This window comes from Notolepis coatsorum (genome assembly GCF_963971535.1).
Source record: "Notolepis coatsorum genome assembly, chromosome: 19".
In the NCBI taxonomy this organism is placed as follows: domain Eukaryota; kingdom Metazoa; phylum Chordata; class Actinopteri; order Aulopiformes; family Paralepididae; genus Notolepis; species Notolepis coatsorum.
This window is the reverse complement of record NC_140183.1, coordinates 76372443-76394657: the sequence shown is the minus strand read 5'-3', so window position 1 is coordinate 76394657 and position 22215 is coordinate 76372443. Positions and strand designations below refer to the sequence as shown.

The 22215-nt window shown below is 45.0% G+C and overlaps 1 protein-coding gene across 1 annotated transcript in view; it reads right to left on the bottom strand.

Annotated features, from left to right (window-relative positions):
- The window catches only part of LOC311246560 (dynein axonemal heavy chain 11), a gene marked incomplete at its 5' end in the record, with an annotated part of 186316 nt that overhangs the window by 77354 nt on the left and 86747 nt on the right, over positions 1 to 22215 (bottom strand). Inside the window, 11 exons of the mRNA XM_084336710.1 lie at positions 1273 to 1415; positions 2172 to 2295; positions 2836 to 2998; positions 6381 to 6574; positions 8941 to 9102; positions 10038 to 10277; positions 10837 to 10939; positions 11849 to 12014; positions 12474 to 12678; positions 13273 to 13446; positions 21632 to 21763. Of these exons, the coding sequence (XP_084192836.1) occupies positions 1273 to 1415; positions 2172 to 2295; positions 2836 to 2998; positions 6381 to 6574; positions 8941 to 9102; positions 10038 to 10277; positions 10837 to 10939; positions 11849 to 12014; positions 12474 to 12678; positions 13273 to 13446; positions 21632 to 21763 (1806 nt within the window). The remainder of the gene's footprint in view (positions 1 to 1272; positions 1416 to 2171; positions 2296 to 2835; positions 2999 to 6380; positions 6575 to 8940; positions 9103 to 10037; positions 10278 to 10836; positions 10940 to 11848; positions 12015 to 12473; positions 12679 to 13272; positions 13447 to 21631; positions 21764 to 22215) is intronic.

Genomic DNA, 22215 nt, shown 5'->3' with positions numbered 1-22215 from the left:
AACAGGAAGCGTCAGACATCAACACACAAACACACACGCGGCCGCCGTCCAATGTCGCGGGGGAGATGGGTTTCGCATCTCGCCAGACTGCTGGCACACGAACACACGCACGTGCGCCACGTCTGCCACCCAGCTTGAGTGTAGTGTTTGCGGTGAATAATGTGCACAGAACACAAACACAAACACGCGTGCATGCCCACACACACACACGAGCACAGGCAAGACAGGAGGTTCTGCCAAGCTTTGTACACACAAGCAGAACCCAGAAACACAGGTCGCCATCGTGGCAGGAACCCGTCCACCAATCACAGGAGAAAGACAGGCTGGCAGGCTGTCATACACCTGGCACGTCACCAGACAAGCCACACTCCGAGTTGGCGGAAGCAGACGGAGGCACTACCAGACGTCCTGGCCCCAGAGATCAGCTGGACCCGGGCAGTATACATGCAATGGGACAAGAATTTCCTTCCTTTAGCCCCCCTGAGTCTGTCTGGATCTGTGTTCATTCGGCTTGCCAAAGCTGTTTAATAACGCCAAAAGAGTCTTTAGTGTTACCGATTAGAGATGCTATGTGTAGGACTTGTTCACAAATTGATTTTGATGACACTATCATTATGCTAGCAAAAAAAAAGAAGGAAAAAAAGATGGTTTGCGGTATAAAGAGTGAGTATAAAGAGTATAAAGATCCCTAGTGATTTGGACTGTGCTTTCATTCGGTCCAATCTGTGAGTTGTCAGGCTGGTTCCCAAGAGAGACCTAGGAAGCCCTCCAGACTGATCAGTAACATGACAAACACCACATGGCTGTCCTCACAATGTAGCAGTGATGGTCACCATCACTATATTTTGACAATATATTTAGAGGGAATGCTACACAAATTATCCACTATCTATCTGTATATCCCTTACCTACTCTTACTAGTTACGATGCTGGCCAGTATGACTACTACCATAGTGTCTTTATACCTGTATTACAACTCTGTACACACATCTGATTAGCTCTCTGTAGTACACATTTATATTATTCTATACCCAGTTTAATCACATATACATTGTATATCACTGTTGCACTTTCTTTACTGTTACATTTGCACTCTGGTTGGATGCCAAACTTCTTTTTGTGGTACTGTACTGTACGTGTGCTGTATGATGACAATACATTTTAATCTAATATAATTACATTCAAAGCAAGTATTTCATTTTCATATTTTAAACTGATACAATTTTTAAAAAAAGAATTATTGGCCATAAACATTGATTTGAATGACTGGACCTTGAGCTGCAATCGGACCCGGTCAATGAAGAACCTCCAGCAGTTCTCCCTGGTGTCCAGCAGTCCAAGGCCCCGGACCTCTGCCCTCACACTGGACACAATCCCCTCGGTGTCCTCCTCACTGAACAACTCAGGAATCTCACCTGGAGGGAGAGGCAGGGTCAATACGACGTATGTAATGATATACATACATTCAATATATAATACAGTGTCTTTATACCTGTATCACTGTACATATTAATACTACACGTATGTACATACATCTGATTAGCACTATACTCAGTAGTACTAATTGATATATTTTATACCCAGTTTAATCACCTGTACATTGTATATTACTATTGCACTTTACTGTTACATTTGCACTCTGGTTGGATGCCAAAACCCCTTTTCATTGTCCTGTACTTGTGTATAATGACGATACATTTGAATCGAATCTTATCTAATCAAATACTGATCTAAATAAATATACATATCACACATTAAATGAATGAGCCTGAAGATAAGAGCCCTGAAAGGAAATAATACTTAACCCCTTCATTAAACATTAGACTGTATCTCATATCTAGATATCTAATATATCTCTATCTAATATCTAGATGAAAAATACCTCCATTTCACTCCACTTCCTGTTCTCCCTGAATAACTTCCTGTCATGTGAAAAAGACATAAAGGGTGCCACGGTGGCGCACCACGTAGCGGCGCTCGCAGTGTAATCGCAGCGTCCTGGGTTAGAACCCGGCCCAGAACCTATGCTGCATGTCTTCCCCATCTCTTCACCCAACTTTCCTCTCTGCCTGTCCTATCAACAAATAAAGCTGTAAGATTACGAAAAAACAAATCTTAAATATATTTTTAAAGACATAAAGACAATCGTGGATCGTCACGGCGTCCGTCACCTGATGCGAGCAGGTCATTGATGACGACCAGGAAGCGTTCGTCTGGGATCTGAGTCTCTGTGAGGAGCAGAACCGTCCGTTGGTTCTTCACTCCGGTCTTCAGGTACAAGCCTGCCAGGTCCGCCTAAACGACATCAACAACAACAACAACAACAACAACAACATCAACAACACACATAATGAACGCAGGCTGCTCACATCCGATTGGAGTCCAGTGAATTCTTTGAGTTGTTCAGCAATAATCAATAAGAGGGCACAACAAGCTCCCAGAGAAGAACGCGTTGATCTTTAAACAGATGATTAAATGGACAAAGACCAGCCTCATCAATGAGGGCATTGAAATATTTCCCCGGGCCTCTTTAATCGCATCTGACAATTATTTCTCTCCGAGTCAGTGGAGAGGGTGAACACAAGTAAATTAGATCAATACCCTGCATGCGGGGCCAAAGGACCTATTGATCAGGGGGAATTTTGTCTAAAAGAAACCGTGATCCCCTGTTAATTAATCACAGCCATTTTGCATTATTCTTCATTGAAAGGTTGTCGTAGGGGCTCGGCGTGTGCATCGGCGGTGGTGGGCCACTCACAAAAATTCTGTTCTGTTGAATCTTGTGTTTTGTGAATCACGTCCATCGGGGGGAGACTGACGGGACACTGTGTTTACCTTGAGGTCCTGTACGCTGTAGGCTTTCCTCAGGCTGATCTGGAACACGTCCACGGAGGACAGGTAGGCGGCCAGGCGAGTCAGACTCTGCTTCCCACTGCCCCCGACCCCCACCAGCAGCCCGTGGCCGCGCGGACACTCCAGGACGCGGCTGATCCTGCAGCTGAGGAACACAAACGCCACCCTGCTCATTGAGCCGCTTCTCCACACAGTAGTTCTGGGAGCACAGCTATTCTCTCCTGTACTTTATTAACAGATTGCAGAATGGGTACGGTACAGTACGGCTCGATACATACAATTGTTAAGGGGATTGCAGACCAGAGAAAGACTTTCGTCTTGTTTACATCAGGGTCCCCCATTTTCAATTCATCGTAACATATATGACATACACGACATACAGATAGACAGTACTGCTACATCTATACATTCATGACATACCAGATTTGCAAATACAGTACTGTTTGTGATACAAAAAGAGTCTAGAAAAGAGAGTACCGTAATTCCTCTAATAGTAACCCCGGCTTGTATTTGTTTCAACTGTAGCGGATACCAGGCTTGTATTAGGAGGAGGCATGTATAAGAGAGAGGCCTATATTTCTAATTTTCAAACCGATCATAATGAATAAATCAACATTTTGTGTCAGTTTTAACCCAGTAAAATGTACTGGGTTCATTTATTGAAACCAAGTACTGTATGAAATACGGTAGTAAACAGTGCAATTACAGGTGGTAAAATAAAGTAAAATAGTGCAATCACAATACTGGTATAATATTAATAATAATAACTTTGTTTTATACAATTCTGAGGTAGGCTTACTCTCTTGGTAAACATTAACACCATACCATTATATGGTATTTACTGCACAGCCAGGCCAGCATATAACAACAATAACAAAATATACCCGGCTTGTATTAGGAGGCCGGCTTATAATTGCTTAGCTCAACAGCGCACCCGGTCATTAATAGAGACCCGGTTTTTAATTGAATACCGGTTACTATTAGAGGAATTACGGTATATACATTTGACGTAGAAACTGTACATTGCACTGTACCGGGCTATAATGACCAGCAAGGGACACACGACAGATTATATAAGGGAGAAATGGGAGAGAGAACTAGAGATAGGAATAACAGGGAAGGAATGGGGGAACATATGCGAGGTGCAACATTCAACAACAGGATCGAGGATATGGAAAGAGTTTGGATGGAAAAACATAATCAGATTCTTTATAACCCCAGAACTGAAGGGAAAATATGCACCAACACAAAGAGCATGCTGGATGATGTGTGGGAAGGAGGGGGCAAATCACACACACATATTCTGGGGATGTCAGAAGCTGAAGGGGTATTGGGAGGAGATAGGGGAGGCAATGATCAGAATATTAGGATACGGATTACCACAAACAGGACTGGTGCTTTACTTAGGAGACCTGACACACGAGGGAATACAAGGGGGGGACAAATATTTAATAAAGATAATGTTGATAGCGGCCAGAAAAGCAATAACGAGACTGTGGTACAAGGAAGACCCACCGACAATAGCACAATGGGTAGGAATAGTGGAAGAGATACAGGATATGGAGAGGATAACACACATGCTGAGGTTACAGGAAGAGAAATTTGGAGAAAGATGGGGAAAGTGGGAGGATTACAAGGGGAACGAAAACGACATCACAGAGGAGGAACCAAATACACCACAAGAGGGGGCAAAGGGTAAAGGAGGAAAGAGGTTCAAAGAGGGTCTCTGAACCCATGTCACACACTTAATGTTTTCTAATTTTATTTTGGTTTAAGGTATGACAACTGTTTTATGTTTTTTATTTGCTTAAGTCAGTATTTTAATTTTTTGTCTTTTGGGTATTACATTTTTTCTTTATTATTTATGTCTGTTTAATAGTGTTGTTGAGGTTATTCTATATGTCGTGTTGTTTGTCTATAAATGTTTAATAAAAAAATGTAAGTTTAAAAAAAAAAAAAAACTGTACATTGGAGGAGGTTGGGTAGGTGGGGGTTGGGTGGGTGGGTGGTGGGGGACTGTACATTGGAGGTGGTTGGGTGGGTGCGATGGGGGGGTAGGGGGGGTTGGGTAGGAGGGGTGGGTGGGGGACACTGTACAACTGTACAAGCAAAACTGTACATTGGAATATTGACGAAACCATACTTGGTAATTTACTGTACATTGGAGGGGGTTGGGTTAGGACATTTACAGGGGCCAGTTTCGAATTGCAGTCTCCCGTAGGTGTTCTTTGAGAGTGGTTTTGAAAGTGGGTAGTGATTCACATTCCTTTACAGCTTTGGGTAGGGCGTTCCACATTGATGTGGCATAATTGCGAAACGTGTTTAGTCTCTTGTTTGAGCTGAATCTGGGTTTAAAATGATTTGTGGAGCTCCCTCTGGTGTTGTGATCGTGGTATTCACTGACCTTTGGGAAATATTTTGACATGTACATGGGTACCTTGGTCATGTAGTGTATCTTGTAGACCAGGCCCATTGCAAGTTGCTGTACTCTGTCGTCTACTCTAAGCCATCCTAGGTTGTCAAAGTGGGCAGGGGTGAGGTGGGTTCTAGGAGTCAGGTCAAGCAGTAGTCTGACCAGTTTGTTTTGAGATGTTTGTAATTTTGTTTTTAGCACCTTTGAGGTGCTTTGGTACCATGAGGTGCAAGCATAGTCGTAGTACCCTTGAATGAGTGCTCCTGCCAGAGTCTTCAGGGTATTCTTGTTTACCAGAGAGGAGATCCGGTACAAGAATCGAGTTCGTTGGTTGACTTTTTTTATTACCTTTGATGCCATTTTAAAGTACATTTATTTTTTCTTTATTTTTTTGTATCTACTTTTTCTCCCCATTTTCAATTTTTCTCCCTTCACCCAATTTTGTATTGTCCAATTCTACCCTCCCCTGTCTCGAACGATGTTAGGCCATGCCTCCCACAAGCCGGCTGCAATGTGGACGAAGCCTTGCATCACGTGTCCCCTCCGGTACTCGAAGAGGCAGCCGTCGCATCTTTTCACCTGTACAGCGTGATCTCTCAGCGGCGAGGGTTTGCGTGGGAGGGACACGCCGCCCCGTTGCTTCCTGATTCTACTGCGCAGGCGCACCAACCGACCTGTAGGAGTCACTGTCCACAACGTCCGATGCCCACCCACCAGCTTCCCACCCCCTAATACTGCCAATTGTATTAGTATGAACGACCAGCCAAGCTGGTAGCAACGGCGAGAGCTGGGCTCTAACCCAGCATCTCCTGCGTTGGTGGCGAGCGCCTTGCCCACTGCGCCACCTAGCCGCCCCTTTAAAGTACATTTCCATGTACTTTATCAAAATGCAGCTCTGTGACTTTTAATGGATCATAAAATGTTTTTTTTTGTTTACATTACCTTTTTGCAACTTTGACAGTTACAGTTGATAAAATAGCTTTTAGACATTATTTATTTATTTTAATTATGCCGTTAATGTTCCTGGTTCTTGCTAATATTTTACATATACTATACATTAGTGTCATCATCATCCTCATCCTCACTATCCGGCCTTTAGGTGACCTCTACTCACACGTGTTGCATGGCGTCCTCAAAGAGCACCAGGTTCATGGCTGCGTTGAGCTGGTTGTAGCTCTCCAGAGCGTCGGTGAGGACGGTCCTGAGCACGGCCCAGTCTCTGAGCGGCGTGTAGCGCCTCTCCTCGCCCCCCTGGGTGAGGTGGGTGTAGAGGAGGGGCTGCTTCACCGCATCCAGATCTTCCACTCCCTGGGAAAAACAAACAAGAAAGTATATGAATCAAACATTCAGTCTTACAATCATACAGCTTCATGTATTACATACCTTGTAATTTGTTCGATGCATGTTTTAATTAATCCCCTTACCTCTGTGATGAATGTATCATCCGTCTCTTTTCTATTTAATTTTTTTTTTTTTTTTTAAACAAACATAATAAACAAACATGACAACACTCAATAAGATATACAAGCATTATTAACAGTGCACATCCAATAAAATCACCAAATGTCTTATACAGGATATACCCCCAATACCTGCATTACCATTATATGCTAGCTTTTATTTTCTCCACCACTTCTAACCACAATGTCATTTTGGATTCATTGAGACCCAAAATTCTTGCTGTAGATATTTCTTGATAAATCACATCGAGATATGTAATAATCCAGACCTTTCGGCACATTTTTTCCGGTTGGAACCATCGTGATGCTATCAGCTTTTTAGCCACTGTGATACCCGATAAAACCAATCTCTTTAGCTGTGGGTGTACTGCACACTCAAAAACATCATTCAGCAGTAATACAGAGGGGTGTACAGGTATATCCAGAGTTAAGAGATTTGATAATTGCTGGGTCACCTCTTTCCAGAATGCCTTAACTGGTGGGCAGTCCCAGTACATGTGCATAAATGTCCCCTCGTCCCCATTTGTACATAAGGAGCATTTGGAGTCTTGTTTAAGACCCATTTTTTTCAGTCTTATAGGAGTCAAGTATGTCCTGTGAATATAGTTAAGATTTATTTGTTGATGGTCCGGGTTCCTTGATGTGAGTCGAACATTTGCCCAGGCTTCTTGCCAATCAAAATCACTTTCCAGGTCTGGTATATCCCTCCTCCAGACGGAGTCTAGGTGGAGGGTTTCATACGAGGACGTTAGTAATTGATGATAAAAATCTGAAACAAAACCTCTCGATGTCTCTCTTTCATAGAAGAATTTGTGGTATCTGTGGTGTTCAATTGGTATCTTTAATGGAACACCGTGAGACTTCAAACATAACAATAACTGTATGTAAAAAAGATGTGTGGACTTGGTGAGATTACATTTTTTGCGTATTTCTTCATAACTACAAAAACCCTGTTTGTTAAAAACATCCCCTAATGAGTGTATGCCTTGCTTTTCCAATATAGGGAATCTTATAGGTCGTTTTCCAATCAAGAGTGCATTGTTATTGAATAAGGGAGTATGATTATGCCATTTATGTGGGTTAGGATATTTTTTTTGTGTTTCACGCCATATCCGGATCGCATGAGTAATTATGAGGCCAAATTTCCGTTCACAATGCTTGATTGGTAGTTTAGTGTATGCTATGTCCTTCAGTCTATGTGGGGCTACTATATTTTCTTCTAAATTTCTCCAGGATACTAATGCTTGGGGATCAAACCATGTTGTCAATGGTCTTAAAGTGTACGCCTTAAAATAGTGGAAAAAAATCTGGAAATGCCATACCACCGTCTGCTTTGTTTCTCTGTGCGGTGGATCTTTTTATACGTAGTGGTTTGTTATTCCAAATAAATTTGTATGTGGAGGAGTGTAATTTTTTCCAGTAACCCTCTGGAGGGGGTAACGGTAGCATTGAGCTGAAGAAGTTGATTCTGGGTAGTTTAAATAAATTTTATTTATTTATTATACATTTTATGTCCCCTTTCCCTGTTTCCCTGAGGCCCTTCTGTCCTCTCGCCAGGCCGTCATTGTAAATAAGAATTTGTTCTTAATTGACCTGCCTGGTTAAATGAAGGTTCAATAAACTTAGACATCTCTGTTTTGTGTGTTGAAGTCAGGATGAGTAAATGTAAGATGATGCGTTCTCTACCAGCTGTGCCAAGGCTCACAGTGTCTCGTTCATCATGTCTTATCCACTAGCTGTGGCAGTCTGCCCCAGTGTTGTAGTCAAGTCACTAAATCTTGAGTCTTGAGTCTCGAGTCTGCCCTTGCACAAAATTAAATAATGTTACGGTATTAATATAGCCATCAATATCTTATGCCAAATGATTAGGGCCTATTACAAAATAATATACAAATAAACAACTGTATTTATCAATTAACAAGTCCGAGTCCTCGTCTGCACCTTCCGAGTCCAAATGCAGTCAATGCTTGAGTCCAAGTCCAAGTCATCAGTGCTCAAGTCCAAGTCGAGTCACGAGTCCTGAAAATCAGTCCAGGACTCGGACTCGAGTACTACAACACTGGTCTGCCCTGACAGTCAATTGCCATGTTGTCTGTGATCTTTGTCTGTTTCTGTGTGGACCCCGAGGAAGATCAGCGACCACTGAAGCGGGAGCTAATCAGGATCCAATAAAAACGATAAACAATAAAAACCACAATCCATCCAATGCTGCACCTCAAAGCACTCGTGCGCCGTTTCCATCTGGAGCTTGTGGAAGAGCTGGAGATCCCTGGGCTCAACCAGTCTGTCTGCGTACACTCTGGTGGACTCGTGGAGCCACAGCAGCGCCAGGTCGGAGCTCTGTCTCACACTCTCAGGCTCACTGAACAGGAGGCCCTGTAGCAAACAGAGGATCAGATCAAATAAACAAATTAAAATGTAGTCAGAAATCCAACTGAGTTGAACAGTAAACCTGCACCCTGACATTATCCAGACGATACTGATAAGAAGGAGGACCAGGATGGAAATACGCTTTCAGGCTTTATTGTGTTATCCTGTACTGTACTGTATTTATATATGTATTTACCACCTATGTCTATCCATATCGGTCTGAATATACCTGCATAATCCTTTAAAACATTTTCTGTAGATACTATATCTATATATGTACATAACCCTTACCTACTCTTAATAGTTACGCTGCTGTCTTTATACCTGTATTACTGTACATATGAATACTACAACTCTGTACATACATCTGATTAGCACTATTACTCTAGTACAGTGGTTCTCAAACTACGGGTCGCGACCCAAATTGGGATTGCGGGTAGGTGACAGTGCATTGGAAAGTAAATTTATTTTTATTTTTAATTTATTTATGTTCTGGCAAGATATTTTGGCTAAATATGCCTCGTTTAATAAATGTGTATTGATAACATAGTGCTGTAATTACATTATCTAATAAATATGCATGATCAAGTTCAACAACGTGTGCTTTTATTTTGATATTCCTTAATTCCACATTGAAATTACGCGATACATTAAGTGTGGGGTCCCAAAAGAAATCCTAAATAAAATGGGCTCGCGGTATGAAAAAGTTTGAGAACCCCTGCTCTAGTAGTACTAATTGATATATTTTATACCCAATTTAATCACCTGTACATTGTATATTACTGTTGCACTTTACTGTTAAATTTGCACTCTGGTTGGATGCCAAACCTCTTGTCGTTGTACTGTACTTGTGCTGTATAATGACAATCAATTTGAATCTAATCGAATCTATATATATATATTATATACTCAATCAATCAACCAATGGATGAGTGGATCACCTGGAAGACGTTGGAGAGGTCTCTGAGGTTGAATATGTAGTGGAACTTGATGGCGGTGGGCAGGAAGCTGTGGACCACCTTGTGATGCAGGGCCACGGCGGCCTGGACCACGGCTGGACACGTCCTCTGCACCGCGGGGCTGAAGGGCCGCTGCCTCAGGTGGCCGCTGAGGACCTGGCTGTAGATGGACGTCTGGGCTTCGGCGGACGGGAAGTTCACGGCAAACACAGAGAAATGCCTCTGTGTGGGGAACACAGGCAGGAGGCTCAGACCCTTTCTTTTGTTTTGGTTGTTCTCTGAAGCCTGAACTCGCTTAAAATAAAGTACTTATGGACCACAGGAAATAGGTACATATTAAGATAAGATTAGATACGATATTCCTTTATTGACCCCCCCTTGGGGATATTCAGGCATCATAGCAGCATGGGGGAGGGGCGGTAGAGGTACAGGTATGGGCAGGGTAATAGTAGAAATACATAAATATAGGCAATACAATTATAGTACAGATCAAAATAAGCGGTGTAAACAATATAATTAACTCTGAATATAAGCATAAGTAAGAAGTGTAATCAAAGGTACAGATGAGGGTCTGCCCCATCAGTTATATTATACGTTACAATAAAATATGGTCGATAACACTTAGAGTCTGAATATATAATATATATAATATATATACACTTATGTTATAGCCATAAGTAATATATTGATGTATTTACAAAAATGTACAATGTGTGCATATTACAAATAAGTTGGAAATATTAAAGTTTAATGGATGGTATATTATGTGCAAAATAAATACCTGAAGCCTGGGGTTGATGTTGAAGCTGCCGGCCGTTGGATTCATACAAGCTACATATTGAGTGTTGTGGACTTCCTTTAGAGACAGTTTCTGTCTGTCGTACCTATGAGTGGGCAGGTGATTGGAGGATCAAGAAAAGAGGGCGTGGCTTGAGATAGGTCAATTAAACAGGGATTCTCATCTGATAACGTATCGTAACTAAGGCTGTCAATCGACAAATATTTATTCTGATTAATCGCATGATTGTCCATAGTTAACTCGTGATTAATCGCAAAAAATTAATCACATGTTTTTTATCTGTTCTAAATCTACCTTAAACGGATCTTTTTCAAGTTTTAATACTCTTATCAACATCAGTCATTTATGCAACCATTTAACACAAAAGGATGACCCTCATGCATTGCAAATTTGCATCAAATTCAAAACAGAGTGATGCACAAAATAACTTGAAATGAAATAATAGGGGAAAGAAAACGTTAGGAACTTGTTACATTCACCCACACAAGGGCTGAATAATCACACCCCCTGCCCCCCCCCCATCTCTCTCTCTCACACACACACTCTCCCAGCTCTTTCTCTCGTGCCCCTTCCTCATCTCTCTCGCCCCCCCCCCTCTCTATCTCTCTCTCTCTCTCACACACACACACACACACACACACACACACACACACACACACACACACACACACACACACACACACACACACACACACACACACACACACACACACACACACACACACACACACACACACTTTGTGTCAGAAACAAACATAGTATCAATGAGAGTATCAATAATACACCCGAGTGAAGTCTAGTAAAAAAGAAACGTTAATCTTGCATAAAAAAAAATAGTGGCGTTAAAATAATTGTGCGTCAACGCGGTAATAACGAGTTAACTTTGACAGCCTTAATCGCAACTTATCAAAACATCCCACATGGTAACACATCTAGATCATACACGACAGAACATTTTGAACGTGCAGGGCCTCCTCCTCTTCCTCCGCCTCACCAGTGCTTGTAATCCAGATGTTGGCGTATCAGCGTGTGAGGCTGCACCGTTCCGTAGCTGTCCACGGCGGGCATGTTCATGTCGTCTATGAAGTAGACCAGCTTCCTGTTGCCCTGAGGGGCGTAGCTCCTGCCTGCACGCTTCTCCAGCGGACGCTCCAGGGCCGCTGAGACAGACACCATTATCAGTCCAAAACATTTATAATAAAACACACGTGTGAACTGTTGATACATAATACTTATGAGATCTAATCATGACGACATCGGGGCCCATATTTATCACACTTCTAAGAGTAGGATCACTGATCTAGGACCAGTGCTCATGTCACATAACACACCTCACTGTGATCTATGAGCTGGTCTCCTTCTTTGAGCTGGTTGATAAATAGTTATAGAGGAGGAGCCAAAATTATAATGATCAAATCAACTTATGGAAATATATGGGTGTGTCACACACGCCACAGATCGGCGAAGTCAACAAACGGGAGAGAAGTCGCTCCCCCCCCCCCCCCCCCGTTCCTCCGCCCTCTCTCCGACCACCGCCAGCAGATGGCGCTGCGGCTCAGCCGCCGTCCGCCGGTCACACTCAGGGCCGCGGTGAAACACAGTGGAAACCCTGCACTCACTCTGAAGCATGAGCGACGTGGTGTAATAGTTGAACGGCACTTTGGCGGCGACGTAGCTCTCCGGGAGACGCTCCAGCTTGTCCCTGACCAGCGCCGTCTTCCCCACTCCGGCGTTCCCCACCAACATGGTCGCCTGTCCCTTCGCCAGCAACAGGTCGACGAAGTAGCCGAGTCGCGCGGTCTCCGCCGTGTGCACCACGACAGCCTGTAATCACGGGAACAGCGGGAAGACAAGAGATCAGAAACACACGTGCTCATTATAGCCGTCTTTGGATGTGATTTATTGACAGACAGGCGTTCGGCGGATTGTTCCGCGACTTATAATTTCTCCTTATTTCCCCCCCATACGTATCGCCGCGGCTATTCTGTCATAATAGCATCATTAGCTCGGAACAAAACCCCGCTAATTACGGCTCAGCGAGAGACTTTGGATAACTGGCAGCTGTAGGCGGCGGCGCGCGGGAAGATAATGGTGCGTGGGCGAGAGCTCAAGGCTCCGGGGCTGATACCTTCACCCCCACACACGCGGGTACGTGGCACGGTAGACGGTAATCAGACACGGTGGCTGTTCTTTCATCCGTCCCGGGGTCCCTGCCGCGGCCCCGCGTCGCCCTCGCTCATTATGTTCAGCGAGGCGTGCGTAGATTTTTAATACGACTGTATTGTTCGGTTTTTTGGTTATTGTTTTCAAACGGTGGCGGCTTTTTTTTCTTTCTCTCCTGCGAACACGTTCGACGACTTCTTTGGAAAAAAATAAGAAGTTTGCGCTTCTGAAGTTTGTGAAAAAGCGGATCCCCACCTGTAGCGGCGTCTCGGGCTGCGGCTGGAACGGCGGCACGGTGTCGCTCCAGGGCAGGAAGCGGCGGGTCAGGGGGTCCAGATAGTAGTCGAACACGGTGCCCTGTGCCGGCAGCTTCACCGCCTTCATCTCCTTGGTCCACCAGCGGCTAAACTGCCTCCTGTAATCGTACAGCTAAGGCACAGCATGAAAGATACAGATCAGGTAGGATTAGATTCTATTCAAATTTAAGTGTTTTCCATCTACAGATCAAACTAAAGATCAAAGAATACATATATATATTAGGGATGTTCGATATTGGCTTTTTTACCGATATCCGATATACGGATATTGTCCAACTCTTAATTTCCGATACCGATATCAACCGATACCGATATATGCAGCCCCCCCCCCCCCCCCCCCGAAAACGGAATAATTTCAGGTAATTAACATTACATATCTTTTGTCGTGGAATTAACACAACATCATGCATACTTTTCACAATAAATAAAATAAGAATTTGTTCTTACTTGCTTGCCTGGGTAAATAAAGGTTAAATAAATGTAAAAAAATTTTAAATATATATATCTTTTTTGAAAACCGATACCGATAATTTCCGATATTACATTTTAATGCAAATATCGGCCGATAATATCGGTAGGCCGATAATATCGGACATCCCTAATATATATGTTAATAGACCCCACATTGATATTCTCAAAGATCACAGATCGGGGCTTTAGATTAGTGGGTCACAGGACGAGGTCAAAGCAGTAGCCTGTGAAAAGAATATACTGCACAAGCAATGCCACTACACAAGCAATTTTTTGCTAAATTGAACTTTTTGCCATCATTAGATTAGATTAGATTAGATTAAAATCTATTGTCATTATACAGCACAAGTACAGTAGAACGACAAGAGGTTTGGTATCCAACCGAGTGCAAATGTAACAGTAAAGTGCAACAGCAATATACAATGTACAGATTAAACTGGGTATAAAATATATCAATTAGTACTACTGAGTAATAGTGCTAATCAGATGTATGTACAGGGTTGTAGTATTTAAGCATTACATCACGCGCAGGAGTGGTTTGTGAAAAATAAACCATGCCTAGGGGTGGTCGTTAGACCCCCCTAGGCATGGTTTATTTTTCACAAATCACGACTGCAAGTGGTGTAATGCTTTTATACAACTGCCACATCCATCCAACCTTATTGCTATACAATAAACACACATTAATCGAAGATTTATTGAAAAAAACATCCGCCACAAAAAGTAGATCCCACAACAACAAAAAAGAGAAATGGGGGGTGTCAGACCGTGTGAAGGAAGAAAAAATAAAAAAAAATTGCAAATAATCAATCAATCAATCCGCGATTTTTCTTTTGTTCCACAATGACTCATGACCCATAGATTACACAATCCAACATTGTGTAAGAGACTAAGACATTCGCCGTGACAGACATATCCATTTGTAAAGATTATTGTCCGCCATCTTGTTTTTCTTTTTAAGTCGCACGCGGAGTGATAGTGATTCGGTTGTGGGCGGGTCCTGGGACCAAGAACGTGGAATTGTGACAGATACATACGTGTAAATTGACTGTTTCAGCCAATCAGAATCGAGAAATTTGCATGCCGTTGTATAATAATATGTACTACAGTGATACAGGTATAAAGACACTAGGGTAATAGTCACACTGGCCAGCAGCGTAACTAGTAAGAGTAGGTAAGGGATATGTACAGATATAGTATCTACAGATATGTAAAAAGGATTTTCGCACTATAAACCGCACCTGAATATAAGCCGCAGCAGCTAAATTGAATGATGTGTACATATATAAGCCGCACTGGACTATAAGCTGCAGGTGTTTTAATGTTTAATTACCATATGTAATTAGCATTGGGACACAATACTGTCGGACAAATAACAAGAATTAACTCATTTACAAGTTGTATTAAGTTTAGCAAATAAGGGAACAGATGAATAACATTTCAATGCAGTCAAAAAAGCAATATTTCGATTTTTACATTTTCGGGTTTGGTCACGTCGAGTCACATATAAGCCGCACCGTTATATAAGCCGCAGGGTCGAAAAATGGGGGGGAAAGGCGCGGCTTATAGTCCGAAAATTACGGTATATGCAGGTATGTACAGACAGATGTGGGTAGATGTGACACTATGGTAGTAAGTGATACTGGCCAGCAGCGTAAGACCAAAGGACTACTTTGTAACATGGTTTGCCATCTAGTCTAGTGACACTAAGGCAATTCATCACATCCTCTCGGTCGCGTCATGCCTGTTCCCACCACTGTGAGACACAATGCCATAAAGTTTAAACACTGGCTCACTGGCCACGGTTGTCACTTTAATTACAATCATCACCTGTTGTTTTGATTACAATCGTCCATCGTTTGCCTACCACAGGGTTCCCAGACATTGCTAAATGAAATTCAAGGACTTTAAAGTACTTTTATAAGCACTATTTCTCATTTTAAAAGGGCATTTAAAAGGATACAATTCACTTTTAAATGCTGTTTTTTATATAGAAAAAATAAATCTGATCCAATAGTTATGGCTTAAAACCCATTTCCGACTATTAGTTAGACTTTAAATAAGAAATAATAAAATTTCTTGATTCAGAAATTTTTTATTAAAAACATTGGCTGTTTTCAAGGAATTCCAGGCCTTGACTTTTTTTTATTATTTATCAAGCACTTCAGGACCTTGTGCGAACCCTGCTACCAAGATGTCGGCAGTGATCATGTGTTCTGTGCCACACTAGCTCACGCTCAGCGTCTCATGCATAATCTCGCTTCAGCGTATGCACACTGAATACATTTCAAATGTACCTTTAAATGCCAGCATTCATCTGGCCACACCCCCATCCGCTCACCTACATAAGCAGGGATGGGCCACACACTCATCTCCTTCGCAAATTTCATCACAAGCAACGTGTTGCTCATATGCCCACTTGACGTGGAGAAAAATATTGCTCTAAGGAAAGGAAGAATAAGGAGAATACGTTGACATCATATCTTTATTTTCTCTCTCACTATTTTAAAACGAGAAAATACGGCGATATTGTCTTCGTACTGGAGTGTCTGGAAGATGGTGATCATTCCACAAACTCCACCGGTTTCGTATTGGGGGTTCACGCCGCTACATACCTCCCAGCTACAGTCTTCTTGGATGCGGCTGGACGGAGTGAAACCCTCCGGCGGTGCAGGGACTGTAGTGGCGCGCCGCTGTTGTGAGAAGCGGTGCGTTCCAGGTTGGGTGAGTAGTGTTTTGCTGGCAGGCTCCACTTGTCTGTTAGTGCTATGGGGACTAATTGACAATGTTATGAAAACCGGCCCCAGGCTAGGGTCCTTTGTTCAGTCTCCTAGACGACAGGAGACCTTGGTCTGAAGCCATTTTAGTTTAACTAGTGGGCCGCGACCATTAACACTGGTGATCCCTGTGTTTTCTGGACGAGTGGATTTCTCTCTGTCCCGTGTTAAGCCCCTTCTTTCATATCCAAATGAGAGTATTCCTTCACGAGGAGATATGTGCATGGATGTGCGATAGCGGCAGATCCATGTTCAAGTCAGCTACACAGGCCAGTTTGGTATTGTGCTGATTCCATCGGGTGTTGGTAAAATCACCGTTGTAAAGCAGTGTTGACATCTTGTTTCTCTTTTCTCTTAAAAAGTGAGGAGAGGTTCAGAACGGCGGCCTGTCTGGGTGAGTGTTATGTCATTGTATACATGTTCAGGTGATAGCTGCTTAGCTTACGGTTAGTCAGTCAGCCGTTAGCTGCTGCGTTAGCCTGCTGGGATCGCTGCATGGCCTACTTAGGTTGGGCCTACTGTTAGCCAGTCAGCTGTTAGCTGCGGCGCTAGCATGTCGTGATCACTAGGTAACGTTAGCTTGCTGCTATAGGCCAAGGCCTGGCGCGGGGAGCTTCAGCTTCTCGCTCGCTGCCGCGAGCTCGCTTCTGGTCGCGTGCGCCGTTAGCTCGGCGTCTCGCGAGCAGGGGCAGTAGCGCCCGAACGGTTGGAGCGGCCGTTAGCTTAATGCTACTCTGTTGAACGTGCTTTGATTGTAACATGTTTTACACTCTTGACTACGACGTCATCCTTGACAGGGGATGTTTCGTCGACCCTGCCCTGAGCCAGGACGGCAAGGTTGCGTCAACAAAGAGGACTGTAGTGCGGGTTGGAGCGGCGACGCTGCCCAGTTCGAACAACACAGGAGCGGCTGTGTTCCTACGGTGTCTGTGACTGCACTTCGCTGATCTACGTTCCGGGTAGGACAAGGTTTGACCAGACCTTATAACACGTCTTCTGGTTTTACTTTTCTAAATGTTTTGTGAATAACGATGTTTTCCCAAACGTGTGTTGCTGCAATGCATTTAGGATACAACGCGAGTTATGTGTGAACTGTCTTTGTCACTGGCAGTTAGCTTCTCCGTGCAAATCGGGTTGTTGTTACAGATGTGAAAATGATCTGGTTGTTGTGTGAGAAACATCATGGTGTTTATATGTACCGTGTACTCACAACTAAGGTAACTAACCTATGAAGCTATGCTTGGTGACAAGTGAGTAAAAGAATGTTCTTTTCTCAGCCTGTGATGACAATGAACAGTGTGTTCACATATTAACAGGTTTTCCTGTTTTAACTGGCCGTATTGAGGGTAAAATAAGAGGATTGTGTTTCCCCCCGGTTCCCTGGGGACTTTTTCATCCTCCTATCAGACATGTTGTGCACTAATTTGTGTCTTTTGTGTGGTAGGGATGCGATGTAACCCTTAAGCTTGATTGCTGAGGTTGTGCTAAAACTGCTGGAGAAACTTTATTTTCCTAAAAGAAAAGATGGTTTGGTCGCTGTCGTGTGTGCTTAGCAAGGCCTGTGGCCGATACTAATCGAGAATTATGTATTCTCTCATTGTGAAAAACGGCGTTCCTCTGTTGAGTGTTTTTGCCATTTTTTGTAGGTGATGATGGGTTGTGTGTGTCATGTGACCTACAACTGGGTTGGACTGGCCACAGAAGCACATGTGTATGTTGGACCGGGGCTCTTAGAGCCCTCTCTTTTCTGTGTTTTTTCCTTAGTAAAAATCAGATAGCAGGTTAGCTCATGCGCTGTGTGGAGCTGTTAAACGCTTCATAGAGCTGACTATGACTGTGTCATATTCTCTTTTTGTCATTACATCGTATCATGGGTGTGGGGTCGTAAAGGGGTGAACTGGTAACCTTTCCTCTTCCCCTTGTTTCTGTCGGTCAGGGGTACACCCCCTGTCCTTCAAGGTTCCCGTCACGTGGCGGTTCGGCATGTTACGGGGGGGGGGGGGGGGGGGGGAGTTTCCTGGTCCCACGGCCTGGTATATTGGGCGTGTGCACCGCAGGAATTCCCCCACCATAGAGTACGTCACCGTGCGCGTCTCTGTTGGTAGGACTTCCGTGTGCTGTTCAGGTCCATGTGATGGATCTGTTTCAGGGGGGTGGTCAGGGCTCCTCCTCACCAAGCGCCTATTCGGGCCTTCTGTGAGTTCGGACTCCTTCTTCCATGTGAGGGAGCCTCCATCAGAGTACAGAGCCTTCCTCCTCAGATTGTCAAAGTGAGTGGACCCTCTAGAAGGTGTCCTGTTCTATTGTATATGTATTCGATTCAATTCGATTGTTGAGTGTGTTTGGGTTTAGTGCCTCTTCCCCGGAGAGCCCTAAAACCAATTTTTTACATGGCTCAAGGTGCAATATGTTCTTTTCAATCTGTACAGCTCGCGTGGGAAGTCTCTCTGGGGATCCCCGTCTCCTTCCTATGGGAGGGTGGTGGGATGTAAAAATGTGAATTTTTTTTACCCCTGGCTGTGTAGACTGGGATACATACTGTTGATGCTTCCTTCTTTTCTATTCAAAAAGTGTTGGAGTTAGGAAGTGTCACACCCCTCTTGTCGTTCCCCTGGGCGCCTTGGGGATTCAATGACAGGTCTAAATAGCCTGTTCATTGATGGGGGTGTGTCCCGACGCACGTATAGTGCTAGCTCGCTGTAAACAGGTGACTGACTGGCACGCCTTGGTTGCTTGTGGTTGAAACGGCGTTTTTATAAAGCAACTGAGATGGGGGTTTTTCCTCTTCCGACGACCAAATCCCACGACCTGGGTTGGTTTTTCGACGGATTCTCGTTCATGTCTGGGGGATGATGACGGAATGGATCTGGACATATGTAGAGGGGTCTCACGCCCTTGGGGTGGGCCACCAGGCGCGGTTCGCCCGAACGTCTGGGTGGCGCCTTCTTTTCATGTTAAGATCGACACGCATATCTGCCCTTCTCCTGGAGTAGGCATGTCGGCGTGGTTAGGGCACGGGACTGGTTCTGGTCACGCTGGTCCGGATCAGTTGAACCCGTTGTCCGCCGGGGATGCAGATCTGCTGTTCTGGTACCCTGAGGGACTTGGGTTTTTTTCAGGGGGAAAAATGCCAGGTCGGTCCGGGTGTCACAGGGTTAAGCGCTATGGAGACCCTGGTTGGGTACGTTTTTACTCAGCACTGTCGTAATGGCTTACAGCCATGCCATTCTGTACACGCTCGATCTCGTCGGATCTCGGCCGCTACACAGGCAGTGGTGCAGTCGTGGTCGCACGCGGTTACACGCCGTGTTACTAGATGATCAGTACGCGCGCACAAAGATGCGCTCTATCCACATATTACGACTGCACCACTGTACACAGGTTGGTCCTGGTTAGTACTTGGTTGGGAGACCGCCTGGGAATACCAAGTACGGTGTGCTTAGGGGCTGGTTCTCCATTCTTTTTCGCTCCTCTCTCACGCATGACGAAGAGGGGCCTGTTGCGGTGGTCTTTGACCTCCTCTGGTGACCCTGTGCTTCCCGTATCGCCAGGCCCGGTCCGAGGTAATGTTCGTCGACCCGTAGGCCTGGGTTAACCCTTTTTTGAAAACTGAGACACTTGTACTGCGGTATAGCCGGTGTATACCCGCAGGTGTGTTTTGGAGTTTTTTCTTGAGGGGTTATAGGAACAACCACCGCATTGGGTAACGCCAAGGTGGTTGATTCCCTGGTGTGTTGGAGCAGTGTCAACTCTCTGGTTCACCGGTTGAGGGTGCCCCTGCACGTTCATGACGTCTGCCAATCGTGTCAGCCTTCTCTGCCTCAACCCCTCTGGGTGGGGGTTTTTAAATGGAGGCTTGGTCATGCAACAACGCCAGCATACGCCCCTTCCGCCGGGGCGGCTGTGTTCAGCTGTCCCCTCTGGCGCCTGTCTCGTCCGCAGTCTCCAGGCTAGGGTTAACAGCCTGTTGCCTGGTTTTTCCCCGGTGCGCTGCCTGCTTCCGTTGGTTAACCTTTTTTGTGTGCTTACGGCCATGCTGACTGCCTGTTCTGCAGGGTCAGTGTGCCAGGCGGTGTACTATTGGGGGGACAGGGCCCGCTCGGCTTACGGCCATACCAACCTGAACACGCCCGATCTCGTCCGATCTCGGGAGCTAAGCAGGTTCTGGCCTGGTTAGTACTTGGATGGGATACCGCCTGGGAATACCAGGTGCAGTAACTGAGGGGCCTTTGTCCGGATACGCTGGCGATGTGGGGGGCGGGGCACTACGTGCCCACCTGGTGGGGTCTTGATGCTGGCATCATGGACTTCTCCGGGCCCCCATTCCAGGGAGTCCAGTCCTTTTGGTGGGTCTGGGTCTTCCTTCGCGCTCCGCTGCTACGGCCTTGCCACGGGTTGGGTTTGCCCTTGACCCCGTGATTCTGGGGGCAGTAACGAGGTTGTTCCTCCGTTCGTTCCCGGGTGGCATGCGGGTTGTGCGTGTGTGTAGTCGTGGGGTCAAGCCACGGTCTGCTCACCCTGTGCGTTGAGTTGCTTGAGTGCCTCTTCGCACGGTCGGGTCCGTCGCCCTCCCGTGACGCCACCAATAGGGGGGGTGCCCTCCATTAGGGTGGGTCGGGGGGGCTCGGCCCTCCCTGGTCTGATGGTTGTGGGGGGCCTCAGCAGGGTACATTTGTCGAGCTTCTAGCTCCCGCTCAGCTCCTATTATGCATGAGACGCTGAGCGTGAGCTAGTGTGGCACAGAACGTTAGGTTATAACTATAACCAAGTTCTGTTAACACTAGTGAACGCTCAGCGTCTAGACGCTGCTGCAGGCCCTTGATTTTTCATTGTGATGAAATTTGTTGGGAAGGAGATGAGTGTGTGGCCCATCCCTGCTTATGTAGGTGAGCGGATGGGGGTGTGGCCAGATGAATGCTGGCATTTAAAGGTACATTTGAAATTTATTCAGTGTGCATACGCTGAAGCGAGATTATGCATGAGACGCTGAGCGTTCACTAGTGTTAACAGAACTTGGTTATAGTTATAACCTAACAATATGTTGAGTACCTGATCTTGATAGAGGGCCCCACCGAAGGCCCAGATGCAAGCAAAGGTGAAGTAGGTCTCGTAGAGCTCGCGGGGAGAGTCGGCTGGGATGTTCTCTGGTGTCAGGAGGCAGTCCAGCAGAGAGCAGAGAGTCTGAGCAAAGACAGCGCAGTTATTCTACCGTCACATTTCCCCATGTGCAAATAAAGAAAAAGACATGTTTAACCCTTTCACTACCACACTATGGACGGTTAACCCTTTCACTACCACACTACGGAGGGTTAGCGCTTTCACTACCACACCACGGAGGGTTAACCCTTTCACTACCACACTACGGAGGGTTAACCCTTTCACTACCACACCACAGAGGGTTAACCCTTTCACCACCACACTTACAAAGGGTTAACCCTTTCACTAACACACTACATAGTGTTAACCCTTTCACTACCACTACAGTGGGTAAACCCTTTCACCACCACACTTACAGAGGGTTAACCATTTCACTACCACACTATGGAGGGTTAACCCTTTCACTAGCACACTACAGACGGTTAACCCTTTCACTACTAAACTTACAAAGGGTTAACACTTTCACTACCACACTT